The sequence below is a fragment of the Dama dama genome, chromosome 22, assembly GCF_033118175.1.
Source record: "Dama dama isolate Ldn47 chromosome 22, ASM3311817v1, whole genome shotgun sequence".
In the NCBI taxonomy this organism is placed as follows: domain Eukaryota; kingdom Metazoa; phylum Chordata; class Mammalia; order Artiodactyla; family Cervidae; genus Dama; species Dama dama.
Window position 1 is genome coordinate 15,581,356 of NC_083702.1, and position 21,430 is coordinate 15,602,785.

The 21,430-nt window shown below is 50.8% G+C and overlaps 1 protein-coding gene across 1 annotated transcript in view; it reads right to left on the reverse strand.

Moving 5' to 3' along the window:
• The window catches only part of ANO2 (anoctamin 2), a 340,921-nt gene that overhangs the window by 213,151 nt on the left and 106,340 nt on the right, over positions 1 to 21,430 (reverse strand). The window contains exons 8-10 of the mRNA XM_061124073.1: positions 14,008 to 14,063; positions 12,266 to 12,307; positions 5,721 to 5,785 (exon numbers count right to left, since the gene is read on the reverse strand). Coding sequence (XP_060980056.1) covers positions 5,721 to 5,785; positions 12,266 to 12,307; positions 14,008 to 14,063 — 163 coding nt within the window. The remainder of the gene's footprint in view (positions 1 to 5,720; positions 5,786 to 12,265; positions 12,308 to 14,007; positions 14,064 to 21,430) is intronic.

The following is a 21,430-nucleotide window of genomic DNA, read 5'->3' on the forward strand; positions in this document are numbered from 1 at the left end:
GTCTCAGTCTTCAAAGGCTGAGACCTGCAGAAAACAAGCAGCTGGCCTCACACATCACCTCTCCTCGGTTTCCTCTGTTGGGTCCAGCCTCATCTCCTTCTAACCCTGGATGCTCTGTTCACTTATAGGGGCAGAGCCAAGGACATGAGACAGGCCTGGCATAGAATCCAGGCAGGTGAGTGAGGTCTGCAAGTCAAGTTCTTGACCTGATCATTCCCGATCGACAGTCAGGAAGGACCTGGCTCTGGGCAGCACTGTGATTTCTGGCCGACAATACCAGGCTCAACGAGTCCATATTTGGGGCAGCCGAGGGTGACAATGAAGACATATTCAAGACTTTTAACCCTTTAACTTCAGGCCTTCAGAAAGCAATGTTTCTAATTCAAGTGCCACCTCTTACAGGAAGTCTTCCCTTACTCTGCTAGTAGCAACTACTCTCCAACCATTGTCCCGTCCAATCACATTCATGCTTACATGACAGTCCTTAAAAGTCTTCACTCCATCCTGCCTCGCACACGTTTGGCTCCCTACGTGACTGCTAGATCTTTAAGGACACAAACTGCACCCTATCCCTAGCCTTGCCTCCCTGCATTGAGGGCACACAGACTTGTTCACTGTGAGCATCAGTAAATGTTGATCGCATTGAGCTGAACTGCCTGTATGAATCCCAGTGAAGATCAAGAAGGAGGTAGCAGGCTCAGGAAATAATTCATCATGGGTTGAGCAACGTTTTCTTCTTTCCTCTACAGTCCCTCCCCCAAACCAGTTGTGGCCAGTCCTCCCTGAGCCTGGCCTGCTGAGAAGCCTCCTGAGAAAGAACGTGGCTTCCTCTGTCTCTCCCCTGGGGGGGATGTGGGTGGGTTTTAGGAGGATGGAAGAGGGGCTCAGAGACAGAGGGGGGTGGATCAACCTTCTAGTGGCTGTTCTGAGGAATTCTGGCGAGGATCAGGGTCTCTGCCTTGTAACAGGAGGTGTGTGCGTGCTCAGACACTTCAGTCGTGTCCAGCTCTTTGCAATCCCATGGACTGTAGCCAACCAAGCTCCTCTGTCCATGGGATTCTCCAGGCAAGAATCCTGGAGTGGGTTGCCGTGCCTTCCTCTGGGGGATCTTCCTGACCCAGGGACTGAACCTGCATCTCTTACAGCTCCTGCATTGGCCGGTGGGTTCTCTACCACTAGCGCCCCTTGGGAAGCCCCTATAATAGGAGGAGGGAAAGCCAATTCCTGAGATGCCAGTTCTAGACGGGCTCTCCACGGGCGGGGCTGGAGCGGGCTGAGAGTCTGGGACGGAAGAGATGGGTAGACAGGTGGGGGCACAGCGCCACTCTTGCTGTCCACAGAGGCCACCCAAAGGCTCCTGATGTCACTGAGGTCTTAGGAAGAGGGACTGAGGAAGCAGGATGTTGCTAAGAGGGCTCCAGCCCCACCACAGGAATAGGTGCTACTCCCCCCAGAAAAGGAGGGAACAAGGAAGAGCCATTCACCCCTCCCCAGACGGTCGCCCCAAGTTGGCACAGTGGACTTTGCCTATATACGATGCCCTTGGTGCATCCCCCAAGGTCATCAGCTACCATCCCTGAGGTGAGTGGACTTCTGGTCCCCTCTCCTCCACATGCCATTGTAGTTAACTGGCAGCTGCTGCTGCTGCTGCTAAGTCGCTTCAGTCGTGTCCGACTCTGTGTGACCCCATAGACGGCAGCCCACCAAGCTCCCCCGTCCCTGGGATTCTCCAGGCAAGAACTCTGGAGTGGGGTGCCATTGCCTTCTCCATAACTGGCAGCAGATGCTTTCAAATACAGTTTTGTATATCAGCTTGTTAGTAGCTAAATCTAACTCAGATGTTTGAAGCCTATTGTTTTGTCTCATCCATAGCAAAACCTCCCAGCTAAGAAAAGCAGCCCACGAGTGGATATTCATTTTCATGAAAAGGCAAGGCAGGGTGCTGGCTAATATAGGATCAGCACTGTACACACCTCCAAGGCCCAGGTTCCTGGGTACCCCAAGGAATAAAGGTCATTCCCATCCTGGGACATCAGGGCGTGAACCTTGGGTGCTGAAGGCAGAAATCTACTCCTCTACCTGTGAGGATGCTCATACAGCCCCAGGAGACTAGTACAGCCACCTCCCTCCAGCCGGGACAGCATTTCCTCCACTGGCTCCATCACAAACCTTGTTTCTGCCTGGACACCAGTGCCGCAGGCTGGGAGTTCCCAGAAGAATCTACTGTGGGGGAGTGGGGGATACCTGCTGGATACCTCCCTGGGGAACTTCCCAAGCAGCACTTACACACACACATACATGCACATACACATACACAAATACATGCACACACGTACACGCGCACACGCACACACCTGTGTGCATGCACATATACACCCATACACATGCACCGATAAATATGCATGAACGTGCACATGTGTGTGCACATACACACATACACATGCGCACATGTGAGCGTACATACACACTTATACTCATGCACACACATGTTAACACACACACACACACACACACACACACAAACTCTGCTCAGGCCTGTAGGCCCTGAGGTTTCCAGAACAAAGGAAGGACCCAGGGTGCAGAGTCTGGCTGGGCTGGGACCCCCATTAGCATCCTCACCATGCAGCCTGCTGGACCCAGATGCCCGCAGCGGGAGGGAGGGGCTCACGGTGCAGGAAAGGGCGTTTAGTCTCCCCTCTGCCCACTTTCCACCCCTGGAAAAGGAGCTTCGAACCCCACATCTCCAGCTTAGGCTTGAAGGGCTGCAGATGGGGAAGGATAGCTGGTCCCAGGGCTTTACATGCAAACAGACCGCCCAGACCCGCTGGGCTCTCAGCTGCCCTGTGCTTTTGAATGTCCCAAACCACAGGCACAGGGGGAGGAATGGAGCTCAGTGTTGACAACGAGAGGCCAGGGGCCCGAGGGAACAGGCAGGAAAGACCCCGCCGGCCTTTGCAAGAGTCACCTCCAACTTGGACAGGATGCCCCTGCTTCAGCACAGAACACATGGGTGCAGTTACCATGTAAGCCTGCAGGGGGCACAGTTCACAGGCATCCGCTGCAATGGAACCACAGGGTCTGGGCAGCCTCCGACTGGATCCCGCAGACCACTAGGTCTCCAGAGGTGGAGGCAAGAAGGATGAAGAACAAGTAGAAAAAGAGAGAAATGGTGCTGAAGACACACTCACAGGAGCTGGTGTCAGACCGGAGACTAGGACGTGGGAGAAGGAAGACGATGGGGAGGAGGAAGGAGGTGACGTGGACACAGGAGTTTGGGTGGAGCCGGCAGAGTGCGGGAGCTGTTCCCACGCCCTCCACCCCAGTTTCCTCTCCATGAGCCCCCAAGATGCATGCTCATGGTGTCCCTGTCTCCAAGACCTACCTGTACCCTCAAGGCCTCTGTCCCTTCCCTGTCTCCCCTTCACCTCTTCTCTCTCTCTCTCTCTCCTCTTCTTTCTCCATGGTCACCTCTTCTCTCTCAAGCAGAGCAAATTCCTTACCCCACTGAGTGGACAACAATCCCCCACTCCCACCCCCCACCACACACATTACCATTCCCTCCCCTCCAGCCAGTATCTGAGAGATGCTCCAGGCTCTAGGCATATCCAAGCTGCTGGCATCCTGCAGGGGTTGCAAGAGCCCCCAGGCTCCCAGATCTGAGCAGCAAGTGGACACTGTGACATGTTGTAGAAACTCTGATCTGAAGTGGACACTGGGACCCACAATGGACACTGGAACCCAAAATGGACACTAGGACCCATAGCTTCGGGCTGTGCATCCTTGGAAACTGCCAGACCCCAGAGCAGGGCTTTGCAGCAAAGGTCACACTTCCCCTGCAGGTGAGGCCTCTTTGGTGGCCAAAATGGGGTGCACCCTAGAAATGCCATCACCCACTTAGCTGGCAGCTGGTTACCTGAAGTTTCCAGAGAAAAGACGAGGCTCTCCGGTAGGGAGAATTTTTATTTTCTGGAATCATATTTTTAAAAAACGAGTTGGAGAAAACAGGCGACAGTGTGGGTGGCCACTGGAGAGGCCGAGAGGAAGATCAAAGGCTGCCAGGCATGGAGGAAGCGGCCCGGAGAACAATCTAGGTGGCCGCGCCTCACAAAAGCAGCCAGGGGACGGGAGGCGCTGGGTGAGGGGCCGCGGTCACCCGCATCCGTGGCCCGGCTCCCCAACCCCAGTGCCTCGGCTAACAGCCTTCAGCTGGAACAAACACCTGCTGTCAAGAGACATCCAACTGAGCTCCCAGTTCCCCGGGAGGGCCGTCCCCTCTCTGCGTGGGAGGTGGGCCTGCCCAAACTCTGACTCCCAGCCTGCTGTCTTCTTCCAAGAAGGAGCTGGAATTGCTCCCACTGGATCCAATCCTTCTGGCGGCCGCCCCTCTCGAGGTCTCAGCCTGGGGCGAGCAGCCAGGAACACTCTCCGAGTTTGCTGGCTGATGAATTAGCTCATGAGAATGAGCCACGGGTGACGGAGGGGCAGCGAGTCCTCTATGTCAGGCGCTGAGGGTCCCCATCATTTCCAAATGAGCGTGCTGGACCGAATTTCCCCACAAAGCCCTTGGCTCAGCCTCCCAGTTTGGGGACACCAGGATGCCCTGAATATTCAATGGAAGGACCGAGGCTGCAGCTGAAGCTCTAATACTTTGGCCACCTGATGCAAAGAGCCGACTCATTGGAAAAGACCCTGATGTTGGGAAAGAGTGAAGGCAGGAAGAGAAGGGGACGACAGAGGATGGGATGGTTGGATGTCATCACCAACTCAATGGACATGAGTTTGAGCAATGTCTCAAACTCATTGTCCCAATGTCTCATTATCTCAGTGTCTCTCGCTCTGGGAGATGGTGAAGGACAGGGAAGCCCGGCATGCTGCAGTCCACGGGGTGGCAAAGAGTCAGGCACGACTGAGCGACTGAACAACAGGATGCCAAAGACCGAAGAAGGGCTGTGACTTGCCCAGAGAAACAAGCGCCCCCTAGTGGCTGGGCATGGACAAGACCCTCGCCTCCGGAGTCTCAGCTCAGGGCTCCCCCATTGCACAGGGTGACCCCCTAACACTCCACCTGAGAAAGACGTGGGGTTCTAACAGCCCTCAACCATTTGATGCTAGTCAGACCTATCGAATTCTAGAAAGTTCTTTCAGAAAGCTTGTCACTTCTGTTCTGTAACAAACCTCATAAATTCCCAAGGCAACTGGGCAGCACTTTGGGGGCAGCATTAAAAAGGTGGGATTTAGGATCCAGACTCTCTTCCCTTCCAATCATTCTGCATAAGCCATAAAAAGTCCACATATCCTCTCACACCAGTCGGTTTATTCTTTATATGATTTGTCAGGTCTCCCCTCCTCTTGTTCGGCACTGTGGCTTCTGGGGCATGACTCAAGGATCTGCTGCACCCAGATCCTTCTTGAGGCAAATTGGAGGGATGGTAATAAAAGAACTCTACACACCCTTCTCCCCCAAGAGCAGAAAGGGGGAGACCACAGTGCTGATGACCCAAAGATGCAAGTCACAGGACATCTGTCTATATTATCTGCTGCCCCACGGCCACCACTGCCCTCCCTCGCCCAGGAGCTGGTTCCCCACCCGTAAGACACAGAGCAGTGGGGGGGAGGTCACAGTCTAGAATAGCCCTCTGCTTGGCCAATAGACCTCCAAAGGCCAAGAAGGTCAGCAGAGATCTTTCAGGTCCTCCCGAGGGTCCCCTCCCACATCTTACCTGATGAGGTCAATGGGTTGAAACTTATAAAACACCCCATAGCGCGCCCATTCTTGATACAGCAGCTAAACAAGAAAAACAGGGAATCAGGTTAGAGGTGATGTGGGCAACTAGTCACCTTTTGTATCCAGCTTAGCAAGTTAAAATTAGACACCTGCCAAGGCATGGTGGCACTAGTGGTAAAGAACCTGCCTGCCAATGCAGAAGACATAAATGATGCGGATTGGATCCCTGGGTCGGGAAGATCCCCTGGAGGAGGGCATGGCAACCCACTCCAGTATTCTTGCCTAGAGAATCCCATGGATAGAGGAACCTGTCAGGCTACAGTCCATGAGGTCACAAAGAGTTGGACATGATAGAAGCAACTTAGCACGCATACACACACGCACACACGTATAGTACTGGGAACTCCACTCAATACTCTGTAATGACCTAGATGGGAAAAGAATCTAAAAAAGAGTGGCCATATGTATATATATAACTGATTCACTTTGCTGTAGACCTGAAACTAACATAACATTGTAAATCAACTCTACTCAGATCAAAATTAATTTTAAAACAAAGTAATTATTGATAAAGTGAAGTCACTCAGTCATGTCTGACTCTTTGCGACCCCATGGACTGTAGCCTACCAGGCTTCTCCATCCATGGCATTTTCCAGGCAAGAATACTGGAGTGGGTTGCCATTTCCTTCTCCAGGGGGTCTTCCCGACCCAGGGATCCAACCCAGGTCTCCCGCATTGCAGGCAGACGCTCTACCCTCTGAGCCACCAGGGAATGTAAAAAAGGATAGCAAGAGAAGGGCTCTCTGAGGAGGTGACATTTGGGTTGAGACCTAGGAGATGGGGGTATGTTTCAGCTAGGAGAACACTCCTTCTGTGCCAAGGCCTTGAGGAAAGTGCATGCGACATGTCCTCACAGGAAGGCCAGGCTGAGCAAGGGGAGAATCTTGGGAGATAATGCTGTTTCACGTTTCCAAGTCTTCCACATCACATCTTCTCACATATCACACAGAACTCATGCAATTCTAGCAAGGAGAAGTGACTCTTATCAGGTATTCTGGGTAGATGGCTGAACACGAGCCCTAAAGGAAGTCTTCAAAGACACAATATCAAAACTGAAATAAGAATTGCCATTCCTACTCGGCAGCTATAGACTTTTTATTGTCACAATGTCCCCCAACAACTTCAGAAAAGAACCAGAAATTGCATGGACCCTGATGGTGCAAGCTGCACCTGGAGTCCCGCTTTCTACAGAAAGGATACCCCAACACAAAGTGGGTGACATGGTGCCTGGTGGGCAGGCGAAGATCTGAATCCATGAAGCCTGAGGCTGTGTTCCAGGCAGGTGGCTCCAAGCCTGATCACACCGTTATTACTATATCTCTTCCTCCCTGTCATCCTGGTGGTTCTACTGCTCTGGGTTTTTATTCCCTCTCCCCAGTGCCAACACTGGCCTCACCAGAACCTGGCTGTCACAGTGACATCACTGGGGGCCCACAGGGAGGCCAGTTGCGTCAAGAGATACGGGCAAGGCCGCCAGGGAGAGCGGTGGGACGTCAGTGCTCCCTCCGAGGCCCTGACCTCCAGGGCACATTCCTCTCCAAGTCACCAAGTCCAGCCCTTAAACCTAAGAACACCTGTCTGCACTGCCCTGAAGGAGAAAACTGAAAATGCTCCAGGAAGCCAGTGTGGCCCACTTGGCTCAGGTCCAAACTGAGAGCCAGGCTCCCAGGCCTTGCCCTGGACTGACTCCCAGACCTGCTGGACGAAATCTCCAGGAGTCCTTTCTCAAGGCTGCATCCATCGCTGGTGGATACAGGGCAGGCTGAGCTAAGAGAGCTGCCTGTACTCCTTGGAGACAGGCCAGACAGACACAGCAGAGGACATCAGCAGGCATATCCCGCTGGAGCTGGAGCTCCAAGCTTCAAACCCGGGAGGTGATGTGACAGTGATGCTTGGATGCCCACACAGCTCTGCCCAGCAGGCTCATAGGGCCGCCGGGCAGGCGACGTGGGAGCTAGGTGGCAGGTGCTATAGACTGTTAGCTGTCTTTACAAATGTTTGAACACACAGTTTCAAACCAGGTGGGTCATGCCCTGGTTACAGGGTCCCAGCACAGACCAGCAGTCAGGGTACAGGGAGGCAGGCCAGAGTCTCTGCCCCACAGGGATAAGCATGTGTCAGTCAAGTTCAGGAGGACAATCACGGTAACTTGCCATAGGACCTTCGAATTAGCTCCTAGCTTATTAGATCTTACTAAATCTGCTCTCTCCCTTAGTTACCTCATGCCCTCTTCACCAACTGGTCAAGCCTGCAAACAGAGCCAGAGAGTCTGAAGCTCCTTCTTGGGGGACAGAGCCTTATTTTGGAGGCCCCAGAGGTCATTCCATGTACATGGGTCTGACCCCAAAACTTACTGCAGGAAGAAACAAGCCACAGGGACCACCCCACTGATGGATCAGAGCACGCAGAGGCCAGGTCGATCCCCGAGGGTCACAGCCGAGAGCGGGTCAGTATGTTTTTCATGAGACTATAAAGGGCCCAACTGGTAAAATCATCTTCAAGGCCAGAGGATGGCAGGATGCGTGAGACCCATGACCCTCACCAAGGTCCCAAGCTCCTCAGCTGGACCTGCGGCAGCCACAGCGATGCTAGCTGCAGCCAGCTGAGAGGCACTGAAGAGACGGGAGGACCAGAATGGGACAGGATGGAATTCTACCCCTGGATCCTGCCATGAGCTATTTGAGTTTTTGGCAGGTCATGTCTCCATTAATTCAATGGGAATTATGCAAGATGGGAAAACTAGACCTCAAGAGAAACCAAAAAGAAAAGTAGCTTTCCCATCAGAAAGCACGACAGACTCTCGTCACGAATCTTCTGGTGGGTCACTTTTTAACCATCCACCAGAGAAGACAATCCTCTGAAAAAGCTAGAAGATCTAGGACCGAGGGTGTAAAAGCTGTTAAAGGAAGTCATCTTTTAAGGTTGGGCCTGGGATTCCCTGTAAGTGGGCAGGGAAGTCATGGGATGCTGGCGGGGCTCAAGCTGCCCTCAAAAGACAGTAACAGTCCCTTCTCTGGGATGCCTGAGAAAAGCAGGCGAGTCTGGCAGATGTGGACTGAGGTGGCTGCGGACCCCGCAGCCCTGCTTTCTCGAAAGGTGGGAATCCCCTGGTCCCCAGAGGGAGGGAACCTCTCACGAATCACCCTCCAAGAGGGGCTGAGTCATAGAGACTGCAGGTTGCCCTAGGCAGCGGGGGGTGGGGGTTGGGAGAGACAGCTCTCCACCTAAGAGGCAGATCACTGGAACAGCTACAAATCTCAGGGAAGAGAGGAGGCGAACCCTGGGTAGCAGCAGGATGGTCCCCAAGAGGAGTGATCTCTCATCTTTCTTTCAAGATACCTCTGAGGCTCCAGGAACAAAGCCAGCCCTGCAGTGAGAGGTCCCCCTGCCACACACAAGAGGTCATGTCCACCGGCTGCAGAACCGGCTGGGATTTGAATGCCAGGGTCAGTCCTAACAGAACAATCATTTAATGCAGAGGTCCCCAGCCTTTAGGACCTAATGCCTGAGGATCTGAGGTGGAGCTGACTTAATAATAATAATTTGACCACCTGATAGAAAGAGCCAACTCATTGGAAAAGACCCTGATGCTGGGAAAGATTGAAAGCAAAAGGAGAGGGTAACAGAGGATGAGATGGTTAGATAGCATCACCGACTCAACGGACATGAACTTGAGCAAACTCCAGGAGATAGTGGAGGACAGGGAAGCCTGCCGTGCTGCAGTCCACGGGGTGGCAAAGAGTCAGACACGACTTAGCAATTGAGCAATAACAAAGTGCACAAAAAAATGTGATGTGCTTAAATCATCCTGAAACCATATCCTCGCCTGACCCGTGGAAAAACTGTCTTCCACGAAAACTGGTCCCTGGTGCCAAAAAAGGTCAGGGATCAATGAATTAATCGACATGGGAATCGGTCTCCTGGCCTTGCTGAGTATCCATTTCCCAATCCAAATGGACAGGAAAAAAGCTTTCAGTCTCATTCACAACTCCTCTTACCTCCCATCACAGCAAATTTTATTTCCCTAACCATGACCCAGGCAGAGGAAAAGAAGGAGGCCAGGACTAGCTGGTGAACCTGAGGAAAAGTCACAAGAAATGGGGTCCTTGGGGCCTCTCTGGTGGCTCAGTGGTGAAAAATCCACCTGCCAACGCAGGGGACACTGATCCAGGACGATCCCACATGTCACGGGGCAGCTGAGCCTGCGAGCTGCAACTACTGAAGCCCAAATGCTCGAGAGCTCCACAAGAGACTCACAGCAACGAGAAGCCTGCACACCCCAACCAGAGAGTAGCACCCGCTCGCTGCAGCCAGAGAAAAGCCTGTACAACAACGAAGACCCAACCCACAGGCAAATAAATAAATTATTTTGAAAAAAAAGAAAAGAAATGGGCTCTTTGTCTTCCAAAGACACTTGTCCATCCTCACTGAGCATTGCTTGACATCAGGTTTGGAAATTATCCACTGAGATGCAGATCTGCCCTGGAGGTCTGTCCCTGCCTGCCAGGTTCCATCCACTCCCCCGGCTGGGATGTGCACGGCCTTAAGTAAAACAATTCCTGGGGGACAACTTTCTGTTATGGGATTTTACTGTTAACAATAATGTAATATCATCCCAGACAAAGGCACACAGATTTTTGATAGCCTACACATCACTTCTCTCTGCCTCTATGAGGATAATAGGGGACTGGCTGATTTCTCCCAGGAGTTCTGTGTGTTCCTGGTCTCTGGAATGTTCCTGTAAAACGCCCTACCTTGACGGGCTGGGGGTCATCACCCACCCAGCAAGAGGTCTCTTAGGTGGGCAGTGGGGTGGTGATCACCCTTTAAAGGGGAGGAACATGAAAGGAAAAAATAGGAGGGCAGAAAATGGCCGAGACCAGCGAGGTGAGATGTGGGGAGAAAGGCTTCTCCTTGCCTTTAAATCTGATCCGGGACTTTTCAGGAAATTAAACCCCAAGACTATGAGCATCAGATAGAAAACAGATGAGGTTAAAACATCGAAAAACTACAGCAGATTCCCTGAGCAGGCAGAAAGGGGGACATGTGTAAGCAATCACAGCCGTATTTCTGGAAAAGACCTTTTTATGTTTTTAATACTTAACACTTCATAACAGGGACTAATAGGCAGGATAAAAAGAAGGCTGCTCAAAAGCAACTTGGGGGATGAATGGTTTTCCAGACAGCAGAGTGGGGACAGGGAGGGTCTACCCCTCATCACGCCCACCCTCGCCCACCCTCCTCTACTCACCAGAGTCACTTAAGCCTGGGAACCTGGCTGGAGAATGGCATGAGAGGGGCGGTCGGATGGACAGCTCTGCTGAAGAGGCTGGGTGATGCTGAGAGCATCATCCCTGGAGTACAGGGTGGTACTCAGGCTCCCAGGGTACCAGCACACAGAAGAAATGGGATCTACATGGACAGCTGGGGACAGAGCTATCCCCTTTTCCCTTCCCTAAATATAACCTCTCATTCCCAGCTGCCTGGAACACACAGTTGGTTTCTCAACTATAATTTGGGGGTTGCTGTACCCCACCTGTCTGCTTAGAGAATAAGAATAATAACTTAAAGATGTCCCTCCCCAAACAAGCCACAAGGGCATAGATATTGGTATATGTTTAGCAGGAACATGCAATTTGAGGTCCCAGGGGTTTTAGCTCCTCTCGGTTGATCATGACAGTGTTATCATGGACAAGGTGTACCATCATCCTGTGCCTCGGTTTCCCCATCTATAAATTAAGGCAGCGGTCTCCAACCTTTCTGGCACCAGGGACTGGTCTCGTGGAAGACAATTTTTCCACAGACCAGGGTTGGGCTGGAGGTGGTTTCGGGATGATTCAAGCACATGACATTCATTGTGTACCTTATTTCTATTGGTGGCTCAGACAGTAAAGAATCAGCCTGCAATGCAGGAGATGCAGGTTCATTCCCTGGGTTGGGAAGATCCCCTGAAGAAGGGAATGGCTACCCACTCCAGTTATTCTTGCCTGGAGAATCCCATGGACAGAGGAGCCTGGTGGGCAACAGTCCATAGGGTTGCAAAGAGTCAGAGAGGACTGAGTGACTAACCCTTTCACTTTTGTTTCTATTATTATTACACCAGCTCCACCTCAGATCACCAGGCATTAGATCCCAGAGGTTGGAGACTCCCTGAATTAAGGGGCCTGGATGCTCAGTGCTTCTCAGCTGAAGCTCTCTTGTCACCAGGGGTGGGCACACTGCCTTTGTGTGCCACTGTTGGGGATATTTCAGGATGGTTGGCATCGCTGGTCCACCAAGCAAGGAAGGCCAGCCGTACCCCAATACACAGTCATGTAAGTGACCAAAAATGGCCCTCAAATTTTCAAAGCCTGGGGCTGTGGAAAAACGGCTGGATATAGATAAGCAGTAAGTAGAACACCCAGGATGTGTCTACACAGCCCCACCCACACATGCAGCCCCCGAACCCAAAGCCCTGGGCGCTGCATCAGGTCGGCTCACCTTTCTGTCATTCATGTCGTCCCCTGGACTGTCATATTCACCCTGTGGGAGGAGAAAACAGAGAGAATGATCAAAAACAGAAAGACGGTTCCCTTTTAAATTTTCTAACACCATCCCCTTCTTTCAGTCCCATTTAAGGAAGGTCAAGGGCATGACCTGGAAGGAAACACCGGTCTGCTTCCTTGGTCACCAGCACCTGTTGTATGTCCTACGAGCCTTCTCTTACAGGGGGTATCTCCCCTCACAGGCCTCGGGGCCTCGTGCACCTGATCACAGCAAATGCAACAGCAGAGTCCACCCTGGAATCAGGCTAGCATGTCCAGGAAACCTCCCTTGCACCCCGTCTATACCCGGCAGAACCTCGTCTCACGTGTGCCCACGGCAAGGATGATGTTGAGGAGAAAAGGTCACCTGGGAAATCTCATCAGGCACTCAGGGTACCCGCCCCAGGGGTCTCATTTGGTACCACCATGCGGCAGATGCTAAAGTGACCGACAGGGTGGACAGGGCAGTCAGGGGGGCACTGAGCTCATGGGCCAGTTAAGGTCCTTGTGAGTCATCTTGAAGAATATCACTGCATCGTGTTATGGGATGTTTATAACATTACTCCCAGCCAAGGAAAGCCATAATTAGTTTCTCTGTTTTCTTAACCACACAACAGTAGAAGGAATTTTGAGAGACCTCCTCCAAAAATGTAAAGAGAGAGATGTGGTATATATACACAATGGAATATTACTCAGCCATTAAAAAGAATGAAATAATGCCATCTGCAGCAACATGGATGGGCTTAGAGATTGTCATCCTAAGTGAAGTAAGTCAGACAGAGAAGGGAAAATATCGTATGACATCCCTTATATATGGAATCTAAAAATGATATGTATGCACTCACTTACAAAACAGCAAGACACTCACAGACTTAGAGAACGAACTTGTGGTTGCCAGAGGGAAGGGACAGTTAGGGACTTTCGGAAGGTCACGGACACATTGCTACATTTAAAATGGATAACCGACAAGCACCTAGGGTATAACACATGGAACTCTGCTCTATTATGTGCCAGCCTGGATGGGAAGGGGGTTTGGGGGAGAATGGATCCATGTATATGTATGGCTGAGTCCCTTCGCTACTCACCTAAAATTACCACAACACTGTTAATTGGCTATACCCCAATACAAAATGCTTTCGGTGTTAAAAAAAAAAGTAAAAATTTAAATTAAAAAAAAAAGTCAAGATAGAAAAAAAGACCTGAAACTGACACTTAATACACGTTCCTATAGAGGATGAGGAGTTTTACATCTAAATAAAACTATCACATAAAAAATATCGCATATAATATATATCATATAACACTATCATATAACTATCATATATAATATTACATACATAATATCACATATCACTCTCAGTCATGCGAGGGCCTAACGGTCCAGGCTGTGTATCATCACAGTCTGGGACTTGCCTCCCTGCATCCACCTTCCCCATCTCTCTCGACACTGTAACCAGCTTCTCACACTTTCCCCAAAATCAAGGCAGGGAGTGTAGAGGAGGCTCAGACAAAAACATGTACTTTTCTTGAGACAGTTTGAGACAACTGGCAAATATCAAGCTGGGGGTTACTGTCTTTCACACGTGATCGGGAACCAGCCGAGGTGGTTCAATGCCATGGTTCCCCCCTCCTGCCTGTATATTCATTGTTGTGTTGCCTGCAGGGCTCCACCTTTTGACTGGTGGAGGTGGTACTCACGTCGTGCAATGGGTAGGCAGCCTCATAGACATTATTTGCTATCAGAGAGTTAATACCTGCAGAAGAAGAAAGATGAAAATGGTCACTGTAGGGCACGGTTTCTCACCTTGACCTTGGTCTTCTGATAAATAATAATGCACCCAAATCCACCTCTCAGTTGAGAACCAGCCCCCGCTTCCGGATTCTCCCAGGCAAGAAGTTTCTTCCACACTTTACTCTTAGTATTAAAACAATAATTTTTTCATTTCCCAAATGCAAGGTCATGATTAAATATCAGGCATTGTGTTGTCGTTCAGTCACTAAGTTGTGTCCAACTCTTTGTGACCCCATGGACTGCAGCACACCAGGCTTCCCTGTCCTTCACTATCTTCCGGAGTTTGCTCAAGTTCATGTCCATTACGTCAGTGCTGCCATCCAACCATCTCATCCTCTATCTCCCCTTTCTCCTTTTGCCTTCAATCTTTCCCAGCATCAGGGTCTTTTCCAATGAGTCGGCTCTTTCCATCAAGAGGCCAAAGTATTGGAGCTTTGGCATCAGTCATTCCAATGAATATTCAGGGTTGATTTCCTTTAGGATTGACTCTTTGATCTCCCTGCAGTGCAAGGGACTCTCAAGAGTCTTACCGGGTAGGCTCTCTCAAATGTCATGTCCGTCCTGTCCTCACACACTTGGATCCCTGCAGCCCCCAAACCACCTCCACGACCTCCTCCTTCTCCTGCTCAGCAACCATAGCAGTGCAGGAGAATATCTGTGTTCAGTGTCAGCAAAGGAATGACCATGTGGATGGATCACTGTTATTATAACCAACATAAGTATGCATCAGTGCATCCCACCGCATTTTGCCTGAACTCATTTCTGGCTCCCTCCCTGTTCCTTTGCAGGACAGCACCTATTACTGCCCGTGACTGACCTGACTGTACCATTAGATCTCAGAGTGTGGTCTGTCCCCATGACCCTCTCAGAGGGGCTCCATAAGGTGAGGACTATTATTTTTAAATACTTATTTATTTGGTTGTGCTGAGCCTCAGTCACTGCACACAGACTCTCTTGTTGAGACCCGAGAGCTCAGTAGTTGCTGCGGCATGCAAGCTTAGTTGCCCCTCAGCACATAGGATCTTAGTTCCCTGATCTGGGATTGGACAGGAGTCCCCTGCATTGTAAGGCTGAGCCTTAACCACTGAACCACCTGGGAAGTCCCTTGAATGATTTTCATAATAGCACTAAGATTTGCTTTTCCACTCCTAGTCTCTCAGGAGTCTACAACGGAGTTTTATGATCTGTGATGATGTCAACCCTGACTGCTCACGGAACGGGGCTTATGTATCCTTATGTTTTAAACTCTTCTCAGTTTTAACTCCTAATACAATAGATACTGATCAATACAACCCACCTAGATGAAAATGCTCTGGGTGCTCTCGATAATCTTTTCCAGTGCAAAATGAAGTTGCTCAGTCGTGTCCGACTCTTTGCAACCCCATGGACTGTAACCCATCAGGCTCCTCTGTCCATGGGACTTTCAGGCAAGAATACTGGAGTGGGTTGCCATTTCCTTCTCCAGGAGATCTTCCCAACCCAGAGACGGAGCCCGCGTCTCCTGCATGCAGACAGACACTTTACCAACTGAGCCACCAGGGAAGCCTTTTCCAGTGAAAAAGGGCCACAAAGTTGGGAAACCACATAACAAGGGATCCATTTCTTTAAAATCCTGACTGTATTCTACAGTACTGGGCACACAGCAGACCCTACTAAACAGATGTTACCTGAAGGAGTGGTCCCATCTCTATAACTTCAAGGTGCTCTTCTACCATCCCCTCACTTCATTCATGGTGGGATTCAGAGACTATAAAGAGCCCCATAAGCTCTGTGACTCGGGACAGGCTGCCCCCGGGTCGCTGGCTCCCAGATGGGAGGGATTATATCTCGACAGCTCAAGGACTCTGCCATGTGGGATGTACATTTGGTGGGGAGGCAGCTGGCGGGGGAGGCTCTCTGGTACATGATGGTTTCCCTGGTCTCAAACATGCTTTCTGCCCTGAACCATTCTTTCCAGAGAGGTTGTAGACAGCAGAGTGATGAGGAGGGAATCAGTTCTGGAGGGAACTATGTATGATGTCCAGATGTAAAGTCATCTGCATTTGCACCACTCTGGAGAGAGGACAAGGTTGGGTGGCGAAGTTCCATAACAGTGACTCATTAAAATTCATAGTTTTCCACCTCCTGGGCCCACTCGGTGCCCCACCACATGCTCGGAGCCTCAGAGGCTCTCAAACAATACTCCTCCCTCCACCAGCCTCCTCTTGCCCCAACCACGCTGCTCAGATTCCAGAGTCCAGCCAGGGCCCACGTGGGAGCAGAGGCTGCAGGGGCACCCAGCAGGAGTGGCCACTCTTTCAGTGCATTGAGAGCTGGGATTTCAGTGCTGAAGCATCACCCAAGGACCAGTCCTTTCCTGATTTTACGTTTCCTCCTTGGCATGCATAGAAAACATCAGAAACACCAGTAGGGGGTGGTGGGCTGCTGGAGGGTGGGTAAAGGGATTGTGGGTGGGGGAGGGGTGTCCAGAGTCTGAATGAGCTACAGATCTGTCTTCCTCTGGAGACTACAATTTCCCTCGGAGGATCATTAATCAGTTCAAGAGCCGTAACCATAGCCATAGGAAGCCACCCTACAGTCATCAAGGGGAGGGCTCCCAAGTCGGGAGGGGGCGGGGGGTGGTTCAAAGCGACAGAGGAGCTGTCAACATGGATAGAGGCTGAAGTATCACAGGCCGGCTGGGCTCCAGCCAGGCTGCAAACCTAGGCACTGGCCACTCAATCCTCGCAGCCACGCCTACCCTTTGGTTGCCATGGCAGCAGCATATACCCTGCAGACAATACCAGAACAGCATGGAAGCTTTCAGCAGGTGTGGAACTCTCCTGCTAATTCAAGGCTTTGCTCAGCACAATAGCCCAGGGTCTGAGAGCACTGGACTGAAGACCTGAACTCCTGGGTCCTGCAGCCAGAGCCTCAGAAAAGACCTCAAACCGTCAGAGGTCTAAAACTATGCACCCTACCACTCAAGGAAAATAAAGCTCCTTGGTGCTGAATGCCAGGTTCACTTCTAGAATGTTGTTCACTGCTTCTTTGTTGTTTAGTCGCTAAGCCGTGTCCAACTCTGCTACCCCATGGACTGTAGCCCGCCAGGCTCCTCTGTCCCTGGGATTTCTCAGGCAAGAATAATGGAATGGGTTCTCATTCTCCTTCTTTGGTAGCCCCTAAAGGTCTGCGAGGTACCCGAGGCCCCGGAGCACAACCCCCTCACTGGAGTCTCCTGCAGTTCCCACCTCACTATGGGGAACACAGAAGGGGTCATGGTTGTTACCCGGAAGAGGAAGCAGTCCTGTGGCGGGAGTGATCTCAGTATCTCCTCTCATTTATCACAGGCGTCTACCTTCCCGCTACTCCAACGTTCTTCAGCAACCTCCATGCTAAAGGATCTGCCTACCAAGCAGGAGACTTGGGTACCATCCCTGGATCAGGAAGATCCCCTGAAGGATGAAATGGCAACCCACTCCACTACTCTTACCTGGAGAATCCCATGGGCAGAGGAGCCTGGCGAGCTGCAGTCCACGGGGTCACAAAGAGTCAGACACAACTAAGCAAGTAAACAGCAGCAGCAGCTGATGAAGGGATCTTAAACCCTGGTTAACTAGTCTGCTTCCTAAGAGAGGAAGCCCAGATCTAGTGTTCTTTCCTTGGAGCCAAGACAATTCAGGTTATCAAACCAGAGCTCCACAACGCTGTAACAGATGAGGTCTGTGCCTGGCTGCTGTGGGTCTCCCCTTTCTCAGATGGTAACCTACGGGCCCTCCTGTCAGCGGCTGCTGGGCGGAGGGAGGGGATGGGAGTGAAAGGAGGAGGGATGAGGAGGGGACGAGGCATGTTGAAAAGTAACCATGTATCCACAATTTCACCCAAAAATGAGCACGGCTTCAGCCTCTCAACCACAGACTTCAGACACCAAGAATCTACCCCCAAACAACCATGGAAATCAGTCTGAAAGAAGAAAATAATCAAATGTTTTATTTTTTAAAAAAAAGTCTCTCCTTTGAAAATTGAAATTCTGAATTTTTCCCTTTCTTTTCAGCTAATTGGTTCCATCGTACATCACCCATCTGGCCAGAAACAGCAAAGCTTTCTTCTTTAGGATGACATCCGAAGGCCTTCCTCCCTGCTTGGGACCCAGGGGGAGAGAGACCCCCTCTTCTGCCCTCTTACTCCCACAAGGGGGGCCCAGGCAGAAGGAGGGACATTTTCCATTCCCTCTCTCCCCAAAGAGAAGTGGCACCTCAGCTCACACAAAGCATGGCCCACCAAGGACCTTTTCACTGATCCCCAAAGTCCCTTCAAGTCACCAGATTCTTCTTACCTGTTACTTAGAACCATAATCCCCAGGGAAAAGGCTCACGTTTTCTCTCTGTCCAGGACAGGCCCCAGCTCTGCTGACCCAGCCAAGCCCAGCAACACCACCCCTCTGCATCCACAGGGTCAGGATCAAGGACCAGAGTAGGGGGGACTCAAACCCTGGGGCTGATACCCAAAAACACGCTCATAATATAAAACCTGAGCTCTCGCATTTAGCTTCCAAGACATCTCTGGTTTCTTGGGCAGGAAGCTCAGTCTATGGTCTGCCTCCCAAAGTGAGGATCTCATGAAATCTACCAGTGCCACCGGGTGACAGGGGGTCCTCTGCCCCCCAACTCTGTCCCCTCCAGGCCAAGCATCAGGACAGGTACTCTGAGGGACGGTGCTCAGGTTCTGAAAACTCATTTGGTTTTGATTCCTTGCCCCCCAGAACCAGGCCCGTTCCCCCGGCCTTCTGCTTTCATCCCTGTATTCCAGCCGGACATAAATCTAAACCAGAGCCCCCCAGACGGTGCATTTAACGGAGACTATATTTACCCATCACCAAATTGTCTTGACGTGTGCTTAATTACTTAAATGCCTTTAATCCCAAGCCTTTTCTTCTAACAAAATATAAACCAGCTCAGCTGGATGAATGATAAACCAGATGTTTACAGCACACAACACAGCCTGGCTTCAGTCAAAATAATTGAGACATCGTCTCCCGAGCAGGGAGGGGAGATGCCCAAAGCATACATTTGTTTAAATGCTCTGACACCGATATGTCTATGAATACATAGCTCCATCAAGCTGCTATTTTCTGTCTGTGAAAAGGCAACGGTTTCCATATGAAGGAACAGAAAAGGTGTTGGTCAAGGAGGTGTGGACTTCTTTCCATGGTAATGTGCACTTGAAAGGCATTCCAGGATGGGCTGAACTTGCACGGCCTTGACCCTGAACACTGATCTTATGCTATGTGGATTAGGTGGCACCGCATCGGGCTGAGCTAAGTTTGTGATGGCTCACAGCCAACAACAACAACGTCACAGTCAACCAGCACCCTGAGGAACCCAGACTCACAGGCACACCCAGGCTCTAGCTGTGGTGGGTGCATCATCCCCCATCCCTCACTCCCCAAGTGACAAAGACACAAGGAGTGAGTCGTCTTGGGAAGTTACAGGAGCGGTTGTTCAGTCGCTAAGGCGCATCTGACTCTTTGTGACCCCATGGACTGCAGCACGGCAGGCAAAATGTTAGACCGTCACCAAATGCCCATCCCTTTTTCAAGGTCAGCTCCCCTCTCTTCTGCTTAGTTTTACCCTCTGCCCCTCCTTTCACTGAAAAATAAAAAAAAAAAGAAAAAAGAAAAGAAGAGAGAAAACCCAAGAGATGGTACTGTCGGCTAAGACCCTGAAAGGGACTGAACACTGAATGCCCACGTAGCAACTGTGAGAAAAAATTACAAGAAAGATTAAGCCATTCACAGAGAAGACTGGGCTTCATTTGAAGCTAGGGTCTTCATTCACAGAAGCTAGAGTCAGATCCCCAGAAGGTGAGCGTGTGGGCCACTCTCCCCACTCCTGGACAGTGGCAGGGTAGGAAGCCTGTGGAAGCTCATGGGGCACTCATCCTGTCTACCTGTAGAGTCCCTAAGAGGCACCTGGGGAGCAGGTTAAAAACACAGTTTGTGCGCCTGGAGGAAAGTCGGTCCCTCTCCGGACCTGATTGGCTCCCGCAGAAAGAAGACCATGTTGCTCCTTCCAATTAAAACCTAGGGAATATCAGCGCTTGAAAGAAACTTCAAAAACATGGAGGGGTCCCTCCTTGGGTTCAAAAGGGGAGAAACAGGCAAAGTGAAGGAACGTGACTTGACCAAAGTCTCGCAGTTTGTTGGTCCCACAGCTGGAACTGGTGCTTCCCCAGCCTCTCCTGCCTCTGTCTCCTTTAAAAAGGCACCCTCTCCCCTTCTCTCTCTGACATCAGTGGGCTCCCAAGATCCACTGGTTTCTCCTGGGTCTGGGAGGTCAGAGGGAGGGAGGAGCCTCTTCCCCTTACAGTCACCCGCTCCCGTCCTTGGCCCAGTTCTGTCCCTCTCACCACCAGGAACCCCTCTCCTGTCTCACGAGCCCAGAGATGGTAACAGCTCCCCTGTTGCTGAATCTAGGACACCACACTGCCCTGGCACCCCCAACCCCCTGCTCATACCTCTGTAAATGGTCTCTCTGTTGATACTCCTGCCTTGAACGATGCTCATTTGAGTGGGTTGTTCATTCCTGGTGGGACCCTAACCTGATTCCCTGCAGTGGCTGGCTCCCTTTATGTCTTCTGTATCACTTGCTTTCCCTGCAGGCATCTCTCTTGTCAAGACAGTCACATGGCTTATTCACTCCTCGCAAATGTAAGCCCCGTAGGGGCAAGGATCTGTCTCTGACCTATACCCTACTCTAGTCCCTAGGTCTCAAACATGAATGATATGCAGCATATGAATAAATATTTGCTGAATGAATGGATGTCCAGTGGGAAAACCTAAACTTCCACTTTCACTGGAAAATCTTACCCAATAACTTCATCCATTTATTAACTGATTAATTACAAGATCAGTGAAGAAGAGCCAAGAGACTTGGGGTTCAGTTGGTCTCCAGATCTCTCTCCTTGGGCTGGAAGTTCATCTCTCTGTTGTGAAAGTAGTTTATCCATTGAACCTATTCTGCATGGGAGTTTAGAGGATCAAATGAGATAAAGAGTGTGAAAATGCTTTGCAAAACATACAATGACACACGTGTGAGGAATCCATACCTTGGTTATAGGGAGAAATTCTTCTGTGTACAGAGACCTCTGATCTGGTCATCTCAGCTCTCACAACAGAGAACCCAGGAGGAAACATTATCTAGGCCTCTCATGCAGCCCATCCCTCGAGGTCCTGCCCCTAACCACAGCAGAATCTTCCAGACCCCCCTCAATGTCTTTTCCCTCTCTTTTCATCGCCAGTCCTAATGAGCTGGTTTTTCTATGTCCCAAAGAGCAAGGCAAACCTTGAAA